This window comes from Callithrix jacchus, chromosome 21, assembly GCF_049354715.1.
Source record: "Callithrix jacchus isolate 240 chromosome 21, calJac240_pri, whole genome shotgun sequence".
NCBI classification, from domain to species: domain Eukaryota; kingdom Metazoa; phylum Chordata; class Mammalia; order Primates; family Cebidae; genus Callithrix; species Callithrix jacchus.
The window spans coordinates 39,975,372-39,995,072 of record NC_133522.1 but is presented as its reverse complement, the minus strand read 5'-3'; the positions used below and the strand labels follow the sequence as shown (position 1 = coordinate 39,995,072).

Sequence of the window (19,701 nt, the reverse complement as noted above, 5' to 3'; positions counted from 1 at the left end):
ACCACAGCTGACAGACACCATCTCTTAAAAAAAAAGAGGTGGAGGGCTGGGCATGGTGGCTCACATCTTTGGGAGGCCAAGGTGGTGGGATCGTAGGTGTGAGCCTGAGATCAGGAGTTCGAGACCAACCTGGCCAATATGGTGAAACCCCCATCTCTTCTAAAAATGCAAAAAAAAATTACCCAGGTGTGGTGGCACATGTCTGTAATCCCCCAGCTACTTGGGAGGCTGAGGCAGGAGAATCACTTGAACCCAGGAGACAGAGGTTGCAGTGCGCGAAGATGGCGCCCAGTCTGGGCAACTCCAGCCTGGGCAACAAGAGCAAAACTCTGTCTCAAAAAAAAAGAAAGAAAACAAATGTATGTCTAAATATGCTTACGAGATTCAGTATTGTTTAAAATGACAAAAAAAAAAAAGGAAACCATCTGAATTATGTTCAAAAATCATAGAAAATTAAGTTGCAGGATATTCATTGAACAGACTACCCTGCGGCCATTGAAATGACACTTAGAAACTTCGACTTGGGAACGCTATAAGCATGAATGCATAACTCAGACGTAATTTTGCATCATTTTTTTCTTGCATTAACGAAAAAGGCAAAACACTAAATCGTATAAAGATTGTGAATCAGGCCGGGCGCGGTGGCTCAAGCCTGTAATCCCAGCACTTTGGGAGGCCGACGCGGGTGGATCATGAGGTCGGCAGATCGAGACCATCCTGGTCAACATGGTGAAACCCCGTCTCTACAAAAAATTAGCTGGGCATGGTGGCGCGTGCCTGTAATCCCAGCTACTCAGGAGGCTGAGGCAGGAGAATTGCCTGAACCCAGGAGGCGGAGGTTGCGGTGAGCCGAGATCGCGCCATTGCACTCCAGCCTGGGTAACAAGAGCGAAACTCCATCTCAAAAATTTTTTTTTTTAAAAAAAAGATTGTGAATATGTACAATAAAAAGAAATAAAATAAAGAACTAACATAACCGAGTGTGGTGGTATGCACTTGTAGTCCCAGCTACTCCAGAAGCTGAGATGGGAAGACTGCTTGAGCCCAGGAGTTGGAGACAAGCCTGGGCAACATAGTGAGACCCTCATCTCTTAAAAACAAATTTTATTAGCCAGGCTTGGTAGCAGGTGTCTATAGGGCCAAGCTACCGGGGAGGCTAAGGTGGGAGGATCACTTGCACCTAGAAGCTCAAGGTTGCAGTGAGTCATGTTCACACGACTGCACTCCAGCCTGGTGTTGTCTCAGAAAAACAAACAAAACACTAAATGAATGAGTCCCACTCTGTCAGGCAATTGTTCTAAATAGTTTACATACATACTTTCTTATTTCTCCTAACGACCTATAGGCAGATACTATTATAATACTCATTTTATAGATAAAAAAACGGAAGCACAGAGAAGTTATGTAATTGAGCCAAGGTCATGGAACTGATTGGGATTCAGGCCAGGGTAGTTCAGGCTACAGCCTAAGCAAATATTGAGAAACAAGACACCAAAATATTTACAACAGTTGCCTCCAAGTGGAAGAAAAGAAGACAATTACATTCTTCATCTTTTCCACATTTTAAAAAGTTTTTAGGGGGACAGGTGTGGTGGCCTCACTTTGGGAGGCCAAGGCAGGCCGGGGCAGAATCACTTGCTTCTCCTGACTCTCCAACTCTCCAACGCAGAGGCAGAAGTTGCAGTGAGTTGGAAGCACGATGCTGCACTCCAGCATGGGTGACAAAGCGAGACCTTGTCTAAAAAAAAAAAATTTAACAATGAGAAAACTGCTCTCTAAAAGGGCAAAATAGTGAATTAATTTTTTTTAATAAATCTGAGCAGAAAACTTTTTTAAGTTGATTACAGAACGCCCATTATTACAACCAGGAATACTGACCCTTGCTCTGCCAGCCAGTCTCTTCTCCGACAGAGGAGAAAATTCGATGGAGTTTAAATTCTAGAGAATAGGTTGAAGATAGGTTGTTTTTATGCATGCAGAGAAACTATCCAAGGCTGATTTCCAGTTCTCAATTTCAATATCAAATTTGCTCAAACCCCGGCTCTCCTATTTTAGGCTTGTTGCTCAGATAGTCACTCTTTCCTAGCCATAATCAAGAATCTAGTCACCAGAATCCCACATACCCTCACAAACCAACAGCTCAGTTCTATACCCAGGTGAGATGAGGGAGAAAGGAGCAGAATGGAGGGCCACAGAGATTCTTTGCTTTTGCTTGGCCAAACTTTAGTGAGGCTTCTTGTTACATGTAAAATTTTCTGTTCCACAAAAGAAGTAGCACTAGAATATAAATTTCCTCAGCAAGGCAATTTACTTCTATAGAAGGGTGCGATTCACAGATGGAACAATGGCGAGCACACACCTGGACACGGGAGAGGAAGGGGTACTTATTCCTGATGGAGGTCACCACTGCTGCTGTGTCATTCCCCTGTTGTCTAGGGTTAGATCACACAGTCTAGTCTAATTCCAACTGGCTATTTTAAAAGGAGCAGGGGTACAAGCTGGAGTGGCAGGGTGGGTAGTTTGGTGGGAAGAACGGTTACAGGCAGATCAGACTAAGTAACCAGAGGTCAAAGCAGGTGACCAGAGTAGGTGACCGGAATGAGTCAGGACGAGCAGGGGACGGGGGGAACAGATGTGAACTAGTGATTAGAACTGGTGGAAATGTTTGTTTACTGAAACTACAAGGGAGTCAAACTTTAAAATGGAGAATTAAAGAATAAGAGAGCTGAACACACTGACACACTGATTATTTGAAGAGAAACTTGGGGTTCACTATATTTAACATTCTGAACCTTCTCGTAGGCCTATCTATGCATGCACCTCCTTGTAAAAATCCAGTTTTACCAAAACTGCTAAGTCAGTTTAGCCAGAACCCCCAATTCCTGATAACTGATCATCCTTGATATCTGATCAGGGTCCTCATCTTTCACCATCCCCCAGGTGATGTGTGATCACCCTGGCCCGTCTTCTACAAGATTCCTTTAGGTCGATTTAGCCAGAATCTCCCTTACACTTGTTTCCTCTTAGTAATTTTATATCCACTGACCATTCCACTGCTTCTTGATATGGGAATTTATGAGGAGTTGAGCTCAATCTCTCTGCTAACTCCAAGACTCAATTGCACTGGCCCTATATCCATCGCTATGGTCCTGAATAAAGTCTTCCTTACCAACAACCATCATTGAATAATGTTTTATTTAACAGTGGGCAGTCATGGCCCAGGTAAGAGGGACGTGATACCTGCTCCTGGAGGGGGAAGGCTCTTGGGCACTTTTTGTTTTTGTTTGGTTTTGTCTTTGTATGCAACATGAGAAAAAGCCATTGATGCAGGCTTTAGCATGTTATGAAGGAAGTGTAAAGAAGCCAGTGACGCTGGTAATAACTGTGAAACTGAACAAATGCCACCATATTTACCTAAACGTAAATTTTAAAACTGGGGATAGCAAATCCATTCTACAGCGAGGGCCGCTTAGCCAGTAAGAAGGATTTCATTTTCAGGTGCAGTCGAAGCCCTCTGGCTCCACCCCCAGCGTCCAGCCCTTACCACTGCTAAGAACTACAACTCCCAGCCGGAGGGAGGTCTCTGCGCATGCCGCCTGACGCCCTACGACCTACACTTCCCAGAGAACCTAGCGATTACGCTAACGTGCGCCTGCGCCCTTGTGCACCACTCGCTTCTCACTCTGGTTTGACCTACAGCCGCCCGGGAGAAGATGGCTGCCCCAGCAGTGTCCGGGGTCTCCCAGCAGGTGAGAGAAAGGTGGTCCCGAGAGCCAAGGGGAGGATCCCTCCGGGGGTGACCGGTACCAGACCCAGAGCGCGAGGGTGCGATGCTTAGGCTGGGGAAGTCTGGCAGTCTTCAAGGTTGCGGGGCCCGGCGACTCAGGGCGACCCAGTGTTTGTCCCCCAGATGCTTGCGGGGCTGCGCGTGTCACGACCTTGGCGTCCTTCGAGCACAGCCTTGGGAACTGCTCGCCTGAGAGGCGCCGCAGAGAGGGTCTGCGCTTCGCTGGATTCCTGGGAAGGGGCACGGCCTATCCCCTAAATCAGCTTTCTTTGCCATTGTGGTAAAACTTGTCAGAGATCGCTAGTAATGCCAAGGAACATTCGTAAAACACATTTCACAGTTTTGTAAAGAAAATAAGGCGGAAAAGTTTAAATGAGTCTTTGGCTGCTCAGCCAGTAAGTGGTGGAGTTGCGATTTGAACCCACGGAGTCACCCAGAAGATGAAGTTTGAAAAAATGTTATGCTCTTTGTACTGCATCTCCTCTTGGTGCTTTACGTATCATGACCCCTTCCTTGCATCTGAGGCAATTTTTACGTAAGCGTTAAAAAGTCTTTTCTTCCTCACAAGCAGTTTTGACAAAACACATTCCATAGCTAGAAGTATTTGAAGGTGACCTGTGATCTGTGACCTGTGCACTTGCAGGTGATTTTTAAACTGTGGATTCCATCTCTGTCTTCTGATGAGCGGGAGACCTTCTCTCAGATCTAGGGCCTCTTGCCGGTTAAAACTGCGGCAGTACTCAAAAAATTTATCTTTATTTTCAGATAGCATTTGGATTTCGAGGAAGGTACATCTGTTTGCAAATTATCTGCCTAAGGGTGTTGTAATAGAAACGCCAAAATTTTCGTTAAATATTTTAGAAACATGCACTCTTGGAAGTTAGTGTTTCTCTGTCATACAGGTGTGCTAGTCTCGGCCCATTCCTAGCAAAGTAGGATGTTAGTGGGAAGGTGATTTCCCAAGCAACTTGAGATAATCCTCACTGGGTAAGTTTACTCCTTAGTAATAAAAAGTAGCTAAATGTAATATGTGGTGATACAAAGAGACAAAACTAATGATTTTAAGGTCATTTAAAAAATTGTTTTGTTGTTACTGAGTTAAATGCAGAAACCCTCCAAGTAATCTTGTTTGATCTACTTTGCTTTATTGCTTTGAAGGTGCGATACTTCGGTACATCTGTGGTCAGACCATTTGCCAAGCTTGTGAGGGTATGTTAATTTCTGTTCTTCTGTAATTATAAAGCACGTGCAGGTGTGAGCCAAACAGCAGTACAGTCAGGGCGTGGATTTTGGGTAGTTACTATCTAAACCTTTTTGCACATCTCGGTTCCCAGAATGTGAGGTATGTGCAGGGTGGAGAAAGGAGTGATGTTGAGTACTTGCTTTGTGACAAGCCTATGTGTAATCTTTAAATATGAGAACTTGGTTTTTAATCATTTGTTTTTCCATTCTCCCTCTAAAATAGGCAAGCTAGCATTTACTTATTCTTTTAATGAAAGAAACAGGTTTAACAAAGTGGCATGCCCAAGTTATCACAGAAAATTATTGTTGGAGTTGATACTAAAATCGAGATACCAGACTGGGTGCGCTGGCTCACTCCTGTAATCCCAACACTTTGGGAGGCCAAGGCAGGCAAATCATGAGGTCAGGAGATCAAGACCAGCCTGACTGACAAGGTGAAACCCCGTCTCTACCAAAAATGCAAAAAATTAATTAGGCATGGTAGCAGGCACTTATAATCCCAGCTACTTGGGAGGCAGGATAATTGCTTGAACCCAGGAGGCAGAGGTTCAGTGAGCCAAAATCACACCACTGCACTCCAGCCCAGGCAACAGTGTGAGACTCCATCTAAAAAAAAAAAATCAAGGTACCTTGGTTTCTAATGTAATTCTGTTGCACATCTCCATGTTCCATTCTGGTAAGGACTGTTCATACCCTTTACACCCTTTCTCTCCACTAAGCACCAAGGAGGGTCACTATTTCTGAGAGTTGCCAGTCCCCTTCTTTTCAAACCGGTAGTCCAGTTGCCCCCAGATAAAGAAGACTATTAGTGACACATAATAAATGAAGTTCCCCAGGAGGCCTCCATAAATGACACATGGCTAACAGCTGGTAGCAGCTGGAACATGATGTCTGACTCCGTTTCTGTGGGTTATTTTGAAATTTCTTTATTTGATTAAAGACAGTTCCTGTGTGATAGAGAATTGATTCAACTGTCAGGGAGTAGGAACTTCTCAAAGATGTGCTGGGCCATCTAGCCTACTCACACTTTTCCCCCACCAAATCAACAGTGAGCCAATCCTCCCCTTGGAAAAAGATTATGAGATCTGTGTTCTTAATGAACCCACATCAGGTGGAATTTAGGAAAATAATTATTATGTCCCATCATTACCAGCCCCAAATCTCTCAAATCAAATGATCAAAATCATTTTATCCTTCATATGAAGGCTTAAAATGTCATAACAGTGTTAGGGAGTAACTGGTCTTCCCACTTTACAAAAGGAGAAACTGAGGCCCTGGGAGAATATACCTGGGGTTACTCAGCTTAGTCTTAAAGCTGGACTGGAACTAAATCTTCCTCATCCAAGCCTGAGCTTTTCCGCTACAACCATACAGCACCACTAAGAACATGTAGTCATACATCAGTGGTAGAAAAAAATCTACAGTTTATTGTGAAAAATAATTCAAGCATCAGGTTTTTTTGTAAATTGCTAAAGGGCTCTGTTAAATTGAACATCGATGGGGAGGCTATGTAAGAAAATGTATAGTGTTGGTATGAAATGTATAAAAGTATACTTGTATATTTTATAAACACCTGTTTTCCTAGCTCTAACATACTCAAAACTGTCTTATCAGTGTTCACAATCTACCATACTTGAAACTAAATAGTTACTGAGTTCAAAGGAAACATAAGCTCATCTCAAAATTAAAGTGCAAGTAATCAGTAAAGGCAGGTAAACCTGGAAGGGACTCTACAGACTGCCTACTAAGCCCCTTATTTTACAGTTGAGGAATTGGAGGCTCAAAGATTGAGTGACCTGACTGAGGAAACGTCCCTAATTTACTTGCAAATTACCATTTAGGACAGCTGTTGGATGACATATTTAATCTGTTTGTGTTAAAGAGATACATTTTTTTAATATAAATTTTAAGTTCTGTTTAGTGTATGCTATTGTCTTAACTGGTTTTCCTTTTTCCTTCCTCCCCTCTCCCATCTTTTTTTTAAAGCCTCCTGTTCAGGTATACGGTGTTGAAGGTCGCTATGCCACGGCTCTTTATTCTGCTGCATCAAAACAGAAAAAGCTGGAGCAAGTAGAAAAGGAGTTGTTGAGAGTAGCAGTAAGTAGCTTTCCTATTCATTACATATTAAGTTCCTCTTTGTATATTTTTTCCTTTGATTATTTGACAGTGCTTCTCTAATGAGGTGTATCCTACAAGAGAAAGAACTGGGAAAAAGCTATGTAAACATGTTTTTGGTAACAATATTGAATGTTTATTATTCTGAAACTTATATAAAAAGAACAAACAGATACATAGTATTAGGAACCAAGATTTAAGACTAAGAAAAGGTAGAAATATAAAATTAAAATGTAAGATGGTAATTTAGGAAAATCGCTATTTCAGAAGAGAATTTAAAAGCCACCTTTAAAAATCTATGCTTATGGGCTGGGTCTTTAGAATATATTTTGGTTTGGTTTTACTGAGAATTCGTTTTCATGAAACCTTTTTCTTGGGTCTAATTACCATATTCTATGCTTGTTGAATCAGAGGAGGCTCCAATATGTCTTACAGGTTTTCATTTGGTAGAGATGCCTTTGCAGTTGCCAGAACCCCAGAAGTAACCATGTAGACCTTTTCATTATTTTGGTAAACCTTTTAATTATTTTATTCCCAAAATGTAAGGGAAGAATGACAGGGTGAGGCATGCTGGGCAGCAGCGTTAATAAAGGGGTGTGGGCTTCCCAGTGGTAATAGAGGACTGAGAGGCAAAGACTATGAGGCTGCTGCAGGATGTTTTTTACTTTTTTTTTTTAAACATGCAAAGCAGAATAAATAAACTGTGTTAACAGAGGCCTGCATTATAACTGAATAGGAGAAAGTCTGCTTTGCTTTCACTGAATTTTCTAGTTAACAAGTTTCTACACTGATGTAGCTTCCCTCTTTGATTTTCTAGCTGCCACCACTGGCAATATGGTCTGCATTAGAAAAGGTGAGGGAGACCCAGTCTAGCATACAGTCTCTTCAGAGAAAGTTTGGTTCTTTCTTGCTTTTAAGGTTCTTGATTCTTGGCCAGGTGCGGTGGCACACGCCTATAATCCTACCACTTTGGGAAGCTAAGGTGGGTGGATTGCCTGAGCTCAGGAGTTCAAGATCAGCCTGGACAACATGAAGAAACCCTGTCTCTACTAAAATAGAAAATATTAGCTGGGCATGGCAACGTGCACCTGTAGTCCCAGCTACTCAGGAGGCTGAGGCAGGAGAATTGCTGGAACCTGGGGGGCAGAGGTTGCAGTGAGCTGAGATCACACCACAGCACGCTAGCTTGGGTGATAGAGCAAGACTTTGTCTTAAAAAAAAAAAGATTGTTCATTCTTTAATTCATATATCTGTAAGTTTTTATTGTTTAGGAAAACAATTCATAGGCTGGTTGTATAGAGTAATAATACTTACATTCTATATTTGTCACTGTATGTATATTCAATAAGTATTTCTATTCTGTACTGTTTGTATTTTATTCATTTTTCACTTGAGTGTCTGTTGGAACTTTCGTCTTAACATTAATTGTAGCTCCGTATTCCCTCCTTTAACCATTTATCTCTGCTTAGCTGGTGTGATAAACTCTTAATGATTCTCACAGAGCCCAGGGGGCCCAGACCTGTTGTTGGAGACATTTGAGGGAAGGGCCTGCAGGAGCAAATGGGGTCTCACAGGCATTTTTGGAGGTGATGGTTATTGTCAGCTGCTCGTTTGTTATGCCCATTTTAAACGCAAACAGTCGTGTTTACGATGGAGAGAATGACTTGGATTGTGAACATTAGAATGGAGTTTGTCTGAAGCCTGAAAGTCAGTCAAGACGTGGAGAAAACAGGAGGCAATTACCTTCAGACTCTTTATAAGTGAAAATCAGCAGTGTTTTGGCACTAAGAGGGAAGGATGATACAAGCATCATACTGTCCTCTGGATGATGCAGGAGACACAGATAAACATGAAAAACTAGGTAACCTAATTCCAGAATGCTTTAGATCTATATATGCCTGCATTTTTTAATGGAAAAATGTCATTTCTATGGGGTCACTCAAGTGGAAATGTTAGCACTGGATGATAATATCTGACCAGCGTCGTGGGTCAGAGACAGTTAGGATTCTGGCCAGGAGCCTGGGAGGAAGTGCTAGGAGAGTAATTGAAAGGCATTCGAGGGGTGAGTTAACTGAAGGTGCTTGACTGGAAACTGCCATTGCTGGGTTCTTGGAACCCTGGAGTAACATGCTGGAAGCGGCACTTGGTCACTGAATTCAGACATTTGTGATACAACAGAATGAGAAGGAGGTCGTTTCCCCTGATGGTTGTGCTCCTGTTTTTTTGTCCACTCTGCCTCTCAGACTCTTTGGGGTTGCTGTGGCAGCTCAGAGGTCTCGCAGAATCTGCTGGGTTCCCTGGAGCTCTGTAAGGGGCAGGGCCCCTCCGCGGGAACGGTGAGGAGGCCTCTGGAGTCAGAGCGCGTTTTCTAGGTCTGCACTCTAGAAACAGCACTGCTAGAAAAACCAGACTGTTGCTCTCTGAAATGCAGTAAAATATGCAATCAAATCAAGTTTTGTCTGCTTAGTGTTTTATAAATCTTTCTTGAAAAGCAAAAATAAATTTAAGAAACTTCATACAGTATTTTTAAACTTTTTTGAGAAACATCATTCTATCCTTATAAAATCCTGGTGTAGTCAAGTGTATTCTGAAAGGCAGTCAAAAAATTGATGATAATCTTTTTTTCATATATTCTTTGGCAGTGCTAATTTAATTCATAAGAAAGTGTGTGCATGGTGGAAGCAGTGGCTCATGCCTGTAATCCCAGCACTTTGGGAGGCTGAGGTGGGTGGATCACTTAAGTTCAGGAGTTCAAGACCAAACCTGGCCAACATGGCAAAACCCCATCTCTACTAAAAATATAAAAATTAGCCAGGCATGGTGGCACGCACCTGTATTCCCAGTTACTCAGGAGGCTGAGGCAACAGAATCACTTGAACCTAGGAGGCACAGGTTGCAGTGAGCCAAGATTTTCCCACTGCACTCCAGCCTGGGTAACAAAGTGACACTTTGTCTCCAAAAAAGAAAGAAAGAAAGTGTATGCATGACACATCCTTCATTTGTGCTCTGAAAAATTTAAGAAATTATTTTTTGAAACTTTCAGCAAATCCTGAAGGAACCCAAAGTGGCTGCTTCTGTTTTGAATCCCTATGTGAAGCATTCCATTAAAGTGAAAAGCCTAAGTGACATCATAGCAAAAGAGAGGTTCTCTCCCCTCACGACGAACCTGATCAGTGAGTATGAGAACTTTTTCATTTGAGGTGTCTTCAAACTGTGATTGGAAATGTGGTCCATGGCCCGTGGGCATCAGCATCACTTGGGAGCCTGTTGGCAGTGAGGCATCTCAGGCCTCACAGCAACCTGCTGAATCGGAGTCTGCATCTTAACCAGCTCCCTACGTGAATTGTTTGCACATTTAAGTGTGAGGGGCACTGTCTAAAGGATACTAGGACCTAAGTGTGTCTAACTGAATAGTCAGTGGTTTCAGCCATGGAGGTGGCCAATGTAATACCTACCAAGAAAGCCACAGGTTTGTGGCCTGTGGCTGTACCTTGATCCTTAGAGACATTTGCATTCTCAGATACGTTTGGACTGCTTTTCGTTTTCTTTTTCCTTTTTTTCTTTTTCATTTTTAAGACATAGTCTTTGTCACTCAGGCTGGAGTGCAGTGGCACAATCTCAGCTCAGTGTAGCCTCAGTCTCCCAGGCTCAAGCCATCCTCCCACCTCAGCCTCCCTAGTAGCTGGGAATATAGCACACACCACCACGTCCAGCTAATTTTTTTTATTTTTTGTAGCGATGAGGTTTCTCCATGTCACCCAGCCTGGTCTTGAACTCCTGGGCTCAAGTCATCTGCCTGCCTTGGCTTCCCAAAGTGCTGGGATTACAGGCGTGAGCCGCTCCGCGGCTGGGGTCGCTTCTCAGATCCTCATAGCCAGCTCAAAAGTTCCAAAGAAAGTATATTCATGTTATCATCTTTGAATTCGTAGCCAACATTATAAGCTATAACCTAAAATGAAAATCAGATTGCAAGCTGAGTATAAGAAGTCTGTTGCAGATTCGTATGGGTGAGAACTCCCCATACTTACTAATTTGAATCCTTGTCAGTATGGTCTATTAAAAAAATAAAATTGGATATGCATTTTAAATAACAAGTTGTATCTTCTCCATTCATTCTTTTTTTTTTTTTAACTTTAGACTGGATGTCCCTCTCTTGTCACCCAGGCTAGAGTGCAGTGGGACAGTCTCGCCTCACTGCAACCTCTGCCTGCTGGGCTTAAGTGCTCCTTCTGCCTCAGCCTCCTGAGTAGCTGGGACTATAGGCATGCACCACCACGCCCACCTAATATTTGTGGGTCTTTTTGTAGAGACAGGGTTTCACCGTGTTACCCAGGCTGGTCTAAAACTCCTGGACTCAAGAAATCTGCCCACCTCAGGCTCCCAAAGTGCTGGGATTACAGGCATGAGCCACTACACTCAGCCTCTATTCACATTCTTAAAGGACATTGAATATACTGTGACTTTTAAGAGACAAGATCTTACTCTGTCACCCAGGCTGTGGTGCAGTGGCACAATTATAGCCCACTGCAGCCTTCAACTGCTGGGCTCAAGCAATCTTCCTGCCTCAGCTTCCTGAGTAGCTGGGGCTATAGATACGTACCACCAAGCCCTAATGTTTTTTATAGAGACAGGGTCTCACTATGTTGGCTGGTCTTGAACTCATGGCCTCAAGCAATCCTCACACCTCAGCCTCCAGTAGTTGGGATTATAGGCATGCGCCACTCAATATGGTGTTTTAAAGCCAGAAATCTAAGTTTGTGTTTTGGGTTAAGTATACAGCTTCATGAATAACTTGTTCAAGTGAGTTTCATGTTACTGAAACACCTTCACTTCACCAGATTTGCTTGCTGAAAATGGTCGCTTAAGCAATACCCAAGGAGTTGTTTCTGCCTTTTCTACCATGATGAGTGTCCACCGCGGAGAGGTTCCCTGCACAGTGACCACCGCATCTGTAAGTAACGGGTTGTTGCTGCTGTCTTGGCCTTGATGTTACATATGTCGCCTTTTGCAGAAAAGGGAAAAAACAAGGTAAAATCAAGAAATTGGAAAAAGTAACTTGTCAGCTGGGATGTTTCCTTCATTTTTATATCAGCTTCTGTGACCCTTTGCTTTGGAAACATCAGCATACATCTTATTAGTGCTTCTGTAACCGGTGATTATTCATAAGGCCTGGGTGAAATGGAAAGAACATCAAAATGTGTGAGAAAAGGGTGGTTTAGAACTACCACTTGAAGTAGTTTACTGAAAGTGCAATGGCACAATCTTGGCTCACTGAAACCTCTGCCTCCTGGGTTCAGGTAGTTCTCCTGCCTCAGCCTACCGAGTAGCTGGGATTGCAGGTGCCCACCTCCAAACCCGGCTAATTTTTTTTTTTTTGAGACAGAGTCTCACTCTGTCACCCAGGCTGGAGTGCAATGGCGTGATCTCAGCTCACTGCAGCCTCTGCCTCCCAGGTTAAATCAAGTCTCCTGCCTCAGTCTCCTGAAAAACTGGAATTACAGATGCGTGCCACCATACCCAGCTAATTTTCTCTCTTTCTTTCTTTCTTTCTTCTTTTTCTTTCTTTCTTTTTTTTTTTCTTTCTTTCTTTCTTTTCTGTCTTGCTCTGTCACAGTCTGGAGTGCAGTGCTGTGATCTCGGCTCACTGCGCCTTCCGCCTCCTGGGTACAAGCAATTCTTCTGCCTTAGCCTCCCAAATAGCTGAGATTATAGGCACGCGCCACCACACCCAGCTAATTTTTGTATTTTAGTAGAGATGGGGTTTCACCATGTTGGCCAGGATGGTCTCAATCTCCTGACCTCGTGATCTCGGCCTCCCAAAGTGCTGGGATTACAGGTGTGAGCCAACACACCCAGCCAATTTTTATATTTTCAGTAGAGACGGTTTCATCATGTTGGCCTGGCTGGTTTCAAACTCCTGACCTCAGGCGATCTGCCTGCCTTCGCCTTCCAAAGTGCTGGGATTATAGGCGTGAGCCACTGCACCCAGCCTGAGTTTATTTTTTTGAGACAGAGTCTCACTTTGTCACACCTCACTGCAGCCTCAACCTCCTGGGCTCAGGTAATCCTCCTGCCTCAGTCTCCTGAGTAGCTGGGATTACAGGTACACCCCCACCACACCCAGCTAATTGTTTTCTATTTTTGTAGAGGTGGGGTTTTACCGTGTTCGTCAGGCTTGTCTCAAACTTCTGGGCTCAAGTGATCCACCTGTCTTGGCCACCTAAAGTGCTGGAAGTAGAGGTGTAACCCAGCCTGAAACTAGAGTTACTAATCTTTCCTCTTTTGTGGTGGCAAATGGGAAGGAGTAGAGCAGATGGGCCTTTGTATCTTTTTGACTTGATAGAGTGGGGTATAATGGGCTACCATTTATTGAACGCTACTCTCTGCCGAGTTCTTCATTATTTTATACACTATCAAAAGATTCATGTGAGATAGAAGTGTAATTATCCTGATTTTACAAATGAGGAAACCGAACGCAGGAAAATGAAGTCACTTACCCAAGGTCATTACGAGGTGGGACCAGAATTTGAACACAGGCCTCTTAGAAGTCCATATTCCTTACACTACACTGCATTGCTCCCTCGAATTACTTTTGTTGTTGTCTTAAATATGTGTTTTCTTCCCTGTGTAGCTCAGTCAAATGTAACATAGCCCATTCTACAGGAAAACAGGAGAATGTGGTAGGTTTACTTGGGATTCATCACATCTGACCTCATCTAGATTAATAATTCTAGCATTTGGCCAGGTGCGGTGGCTCACGCCTATAAATCCCAGCATTTCGGAAGCTGAGGCAGGTGGATCACAAGGTCAAGAGATTGAGACCATCCCGGCCAATAGGTGAAACCCCATCTCTACTAAAATACAAAAATTGGCCAGGTATGGTGGCTCGCACCTGTAATCCCAGCTACTCAGGAGGCTGAGGCAAGAGAATTGCTTGAACCCAGGAGGCAGAGGTTGCAGTGAGCCGAGATCATGCCACTGCAATCAGCCTGGCAACAGAGCAAGACTCTGTCTCAAAAAAAAAAAAAAGTTCTAGCGTTGAAAGGACACTAACCTTTCAACTGGGATTTATAGGCGTGAGCCACCGCGCCTGGCCAAATGCTAACCTTTCCAGTTAGCACAGTTTCAAGGAGAAGCATCCTAGTACATCATACTTATTTGCACACTTGTAGGTCAGTAGTTGGTGCCCCCAAAACATGTACCTGGCTACAATCATTATAGCTCAGACATAGGCAGGGCTCCCTCTGTGGCCGCACTGGGGATCCCTAACAGTGTGGCACAGGTTAGGCATTCACCTGCCCCCCGTTCACCCATCGTGAAGCGCTGGCGCAGGACATTCTTCAGTACATACAAGGACATGATTTTCTTTCCTTTTCTTTTTTGAGACTGAGTCTCACTCTCCACCCAGGCTGGAGTGCTGTGGCACAATCTTGGCTCACTGCAACCTCCACCTCCCAGGTTCAAGCAATTCTTCTGCCTCAGCCTCCCAGGTAGCTGGGATTTTAGGCACCCTCCTCCATGCCCAGCTAATTTTGTATTTTCAGTAGAGACGAGGTTTCACCACATTGGCCAGGCTGGTCTCAAACTCCTGACCTCAAGCCATCCACCTGCCTCGGTCTCCCAAAGTGCTGGGACCACAGGCATGAGCCACCGCACCCAGCCAGAAGGACGTGGTTTTCTTTTAAAGGATGCTTATTTTTGCAAAAGATCTTAGAACCAACTATTACTAATGCTTTTGATTTTGATACCACAGGGTGTGTAAGTCTGTACTGTATGGATAAAATTACACCTTGATGAGTGACTAGGAGCACAGGCTTTAGAAATACACAGACCAATTTCAAATATTGAGGTTAGTCCTCACTTGCTGATGTGACCTCAGGTGAGTTTCTTAACCTCTCTGATCCTCGGTTCCCTCATATATAAAATGGGAATCAGAACCGCTGGCTCCCAGGGTTGCCCACATTAAGGGAGATAGTAGGTGTGAAATGCCTGGCATAGTCAGGCACCTGGCAGTTGGTGCATGTCTCAGTGGAGGGTGTGTATGTTTCAGAATTCCGTAACCTTGCAATCTCAGCAAATAATGTTTTGAACGTGAATAGACCTTGGCCATCACCACCCCCTGCCAAAAAAAGGATAGTGTGAGATCTTTACAAAGATACAAATTTTTTTCGCTAAATTTCTTTAGGCTCTTGGGAGGAGAGGCTAGGGAGGTAGGATTTATGACAAGTTAAAAAAAGGTCTTTGCAGCAGGGCACGGTGGCTCAGGCTTGTAATCCCAGCATTTTGGGAGACTCAACTGGGTGGATCACTTGAGGCCAGGAGTTCAAGACCAGTCTGGCCAACATGTTGTAAAACCCTGTTTCTACTAAAAATATAAAAATTGGCCAGGTGTGGTGGCATGCGCCTGTAATCCCAGCTACTTGGGTGGCTGAGGCAGGAGGATCACTTGAACCCGGGAGCCAGAGGTTGTGGTGAGCCTAGATCTCACCACTGTATTCTAGCCTGGGTGACAGAGCAAGACTCAGTCTCAGAAAAAAAGCAGGGGGCAGGGGGGTGAGGGGGCACCTTTGCTTCAACCACTTTTTTCATTTTCACCATTGTAACACCTAACTAACCAGGAGTAACAGTTGGGGCTGAGAGGAGAGTGCAGTCGGGACATTTAGGGTGCTCGCTCTAAAGTTGATTACGGAGCTGAGCTGACTTCAGGAAAAGCCAGCTGCTCCAGGTTCTCTCCCTGGGGTTCAGAGAGTGGAGTGGCCTCCCAGAGCTGCAGGTAACCGTGGATGCGGGGAGATGACAGCCAGTGGAGCTCGAGAAACATAAAGATGTAAAACCAGGTTAAAATGGCAACTTTTCACCCAAGGACATGATAGGGACATGTTGTGACCCTGGGGCTGCACCCACGAGAGGCCTTATCCTCCTGCATTGATAGAGCTCCATCTTCAAGCATTATCAACTTTGAGCTTTTCCTCCTCTGTTCCACGTTGTTTTGCTAGCACACGGAGCAGAGACAGGGAGTGGCATTTAGAGGCCGTCCATGACCCGCCCAGTGGGAGCTGCCCAGATGATGCTGTGAGGCAGGGCCTTCCCATGCTCCCTGAACCACCGGCACCAACAGGGAGTGAGTGCTGCCATGCCGCTCCACGATGGTCCCAAGTAGCTAGTGGAGGAGCTCACAGGCCTGTCTTGGTGATCTGGGCCTGGCGTGTTTTAACCATGGAAGTTTCTATTTTGCTTTATCTAAATTGAAAGGATGGTTTTTGTCTTTCAGCCTTTAGAAGAAGCCACACTCTCTGAATTAAAAACAGTCCTGAAGAGCTTCCTAAGTCAAGGCCAGATACTGAAATTGGAGGTTAAGGTGGGTTTTAAATTATTTATGGTATGTTTTCTCAGGTCATTTTAAATTTAAAATGGCTACAGAAAGTATTAATGACATATTAGATCTGGTTCTGTACTAATTTTTTTGTAGTTAAAATTTTGTATTTATTTTAAATTTAAATGATTATCTGACTCCGTGCAGTTTTACTTTTGCCTTTTTCTAGGTGTGATTGTAACATCTTACATTCCTGTGACACGTTTATGCCTTTCAAAGCACTTTTTCATGTGTCCCATTTCCAATCTGTTTTCTTTTGTAGACTGATCCATCAATCATGGGTGGAATGATTGTGCGTATTGGAGAGAAATACGTGGACATGTCTGCCAAGACCAAGATTCAGAAGCTGAGCAAGGCTATGCGGGAGGTTATCTGAAAGTGGTTTTCTGCCATCAGTGAAAATTCTTTAACTTGGAGCCACAATAAAAAGCTTCCAGAACAGACCATAGTATGTTCACTATCTTTTAAAGTAGAATGTAGAAGAGTTTACTTTTATGTCTTTCTTTTGGGATACCAAAAGACTTTTGAGTCTAAAGGTCAAAAAGCCCTTTTGGCCTAGAGAATTTGAGTAGACGGTTTTTAGGAATGGATTGTTTAGACGTAGCACCTAGCACATGGTCACTTAGCAAAGTCTGTCTGGTGCTGCCTGCCAAAATCCCATGTTTTTAGGGATTGCTCAGAACTCCTGGTCCCTGCTGAGTCATCGGATCTGCGCTTGCTCCGTCAGTCCTCCAGGGAGGCCTCTTTCTAATAAAATACCCTTAGTCCTGACATGAACATACCTTGTCCTAGGCTGCTCTGTAGCTTTCAGGGCCATTTCATGTACTTCTTAAGCTTCATGACAGCCTTGTCATATGGGTGGGACAGACATCACCCCACTTTACAAATGAGGAAAGAGATTGAGGGGCTCAGAGTCACCTGTGTGGACAGCTGGTCGCCAGGCTCTAGAGCCCTTGTTTGTCCCACTGTACAACTGACAGCACGCCCTGACATGTTGCTGGAGCAAACAGGCAAAAGTCATCGTACGTAGGTCCCCTGCCCCTTCCCATTTTGTCCCTAAGATGTTCCCAATTCTCCTCTTATCCAAAACCAGTTCCCAGGTCAGCTCTCCCCCTACATTTTACCTTTTGGCCTCTAGAGAAGGTAAGAGTTCCCCAGGCAACAGCCCACTCAGGCACCCGTTTCCTAGTCACCCTCCAGGAGCTTTGGGCCAGCAAACCAATTCTCTTCCCAGAACTGCCCTGGTTGGGCAGGGAGGAAGTCCTAAAGAGCAATTACATGGCCCAAGGCTACTCCCTGCATTCTAGTGCTGGGACCAGCATGCCCTCCATGTGGCACGACACTCCTGGCTCTCATGCTTGGCTTCAACTCCAGCTTCCTCCTGGCAGAGCTTTTAATACATCACCTAACAACCAGCAGAGACACCAGGTGGCCCCTCAACTTTCCCAGGAACCAGGAGTGCTGAGGCTGTTGGTTGGCCTGAAGTCCATTCACCTACCTTTTAGGTGGGCCTAGTGCTATCAGCTAAAGACCGTATTTTTGAGCCTCTGGTAGTACCTTAATGTGATGCTGAGTTGTAGCAAATAGGAGAGGAGAGGAAGTGATGTGTGCTTTCCTGGACTGCCCTCATGTCCCTCTGGCTAGATGCAGACAAGATGACAAGCCATGCCAAGGGCAAAGCCACCCTTCCAGGCCCGACTGCTGCCCTGAGCTGTTAAACATGATGAAGAAATAGACCTCACACCGAAGCCACCGGATATTGAGTTCTGTCTCTGCAGCTGAGTGCAACCTAACCACAACCTCGTTCCAGGTTCCGCCGACTCGCTGCGTGCAATGAGGCCCACTCTACACAAGGTGGCGTCATATACACAATCACAACTCCTACAGGCACGTGACCACCAATAGACAATCTGCTAGAGCCTCATGCTGCTGAATCTGCCCAGATCTTTCAAACTCAGCAACCTTCCTGTTGATCAAATATATAATCTCAGGGAATGATGAGGCGCTTCATATGTCGCCTTACAAGGTCACCAGAGAGAACCCAGAGATGTGTGTACAATGATTTGTTTTGTTTTTTGAGGCAGTCTGTCACCCAGGCTGGAGTGTGGAGGCACAACCACAGCTCACTGCAACCTCAACCTCCTGGGCTCAAGCCATCCTCCCACCTCAGCCTCCCGAGTAGCTGGAACTACAGGCGGTACCACCACACCCAGCTAGTTTTAGTATTTTTAGTAGAGATGGAGTCTTGCCGTGATGCTTAGGCTGGTCTTTAACTCCCAGGCTCAAGAGATCCGCTGGCCTTGGCCTCCCAAAGTGCTGGAATTACAGGCATGAGCCGCTGTACCCAGCCTACAATTATTTTCTTCACAATATTTTTTTAAATCAAGATGAAAGTTTTTTTGGTTTCGGGGTTTGTTTGTTTGTTTCCTTTTTTGAGACAGAGTCTCGTACTGTTGCCCAGGCTGGTGTGCAATGGTGCGATCTCAGCTCTCTGCAACCTCCGCCTCCCAAGTTCAAGCGATTCTCCTGCCTCAGCCTTCTTAGTAGCCGGGACTATATGGCGCGTGCCACCATGTCCAGCTAATTTTTTGTATTTTTTAGTAGAGACTGTTTCACTATGTTGGCCAGGCTGGTTTCAAACTCCTGACATGATCCGCCCACCTCAGTCTCCCAAAGTGTTGGGATTACAGGCATGAGCCACTGCACCCAGCCAAGGTGAAAGTTTTACAGTACCTTGTATATGGGATGTTTTTGATGCAAATGAGCTATTAAGTAACACAAGAGGCCAGGCACGGGCGACAGAGCAAGGCTCCATCTCATAAATAAATACATAAATAGTAAAAGAGTATTTAAAATGCGCACACACAAATAATATAGAAATGAAGTGCTTCAAAACTTTAACCTTGATTTTTGTGAACATCTCCATTAAGTGATTTTATTTCCTTTGTTTTTCCTTCCTTGCTGAATTTTCTGCATTAACAAGTATTACTTCTGTAAAGAGAAGAAAAATTAAATATTTGAGAGTAAAGTATTTCCTGAATTATGCTGGCTACTAACTGTGGTTAAATAGGTATTAATTACATGTTTTCTACTGGTGATTCAATCTACTCCCTATGCTATGAGTGGGGCTTCATCAGACTCAGAACTAGGTATAGTTTGGGAAAGTTAATTATTGCATTTGTTT

The 19,701-nt window shown here is 44.3% G+C and overlaps 1 protein-coding gene across 2 annotated transcripts; it reads left to right on the top strand.

The window, feature by feature from the left end:
• The first annotated feature begins 3,690 nt into the window (after positions 1-3,690).
• ATP5PO (ATP synthase peripheral stalk subunit OSCP) lies at positions 3,691-19,558 on the top strand. 2 transcript variants are annotated; one of them, XM_008986622.5, is made up of 7 exons: positions 3,691-3,749; positions 4,946-4,996; positions 7,016-7,126; positions 10,188-10,317; positions 11,983-12,095; positions 16,416-16,502; positions 16,780-19,558. In XM_008986622.5, exons 1-7 carry the CDS (start codon positions 3,714-3,716, stop codon positions 16,891-16,893), a joined length of 642 nt encoding a protein of 213 aa, XP_008984870.1. In that variant the 5' UTR covers positions 3,691-3,713; the 3' UTR covers positions 16,894-19,558. The 2 variants fall into 2 exon arrangements, with proteins under 2 accessions (XP_008984870.1, XP_017822562.1); XM_017967073.4 differs by lacking the exon at positions 4,946-4,996.
• Positions 19,559-19,701: the final 143 nt, after the last annotated feature.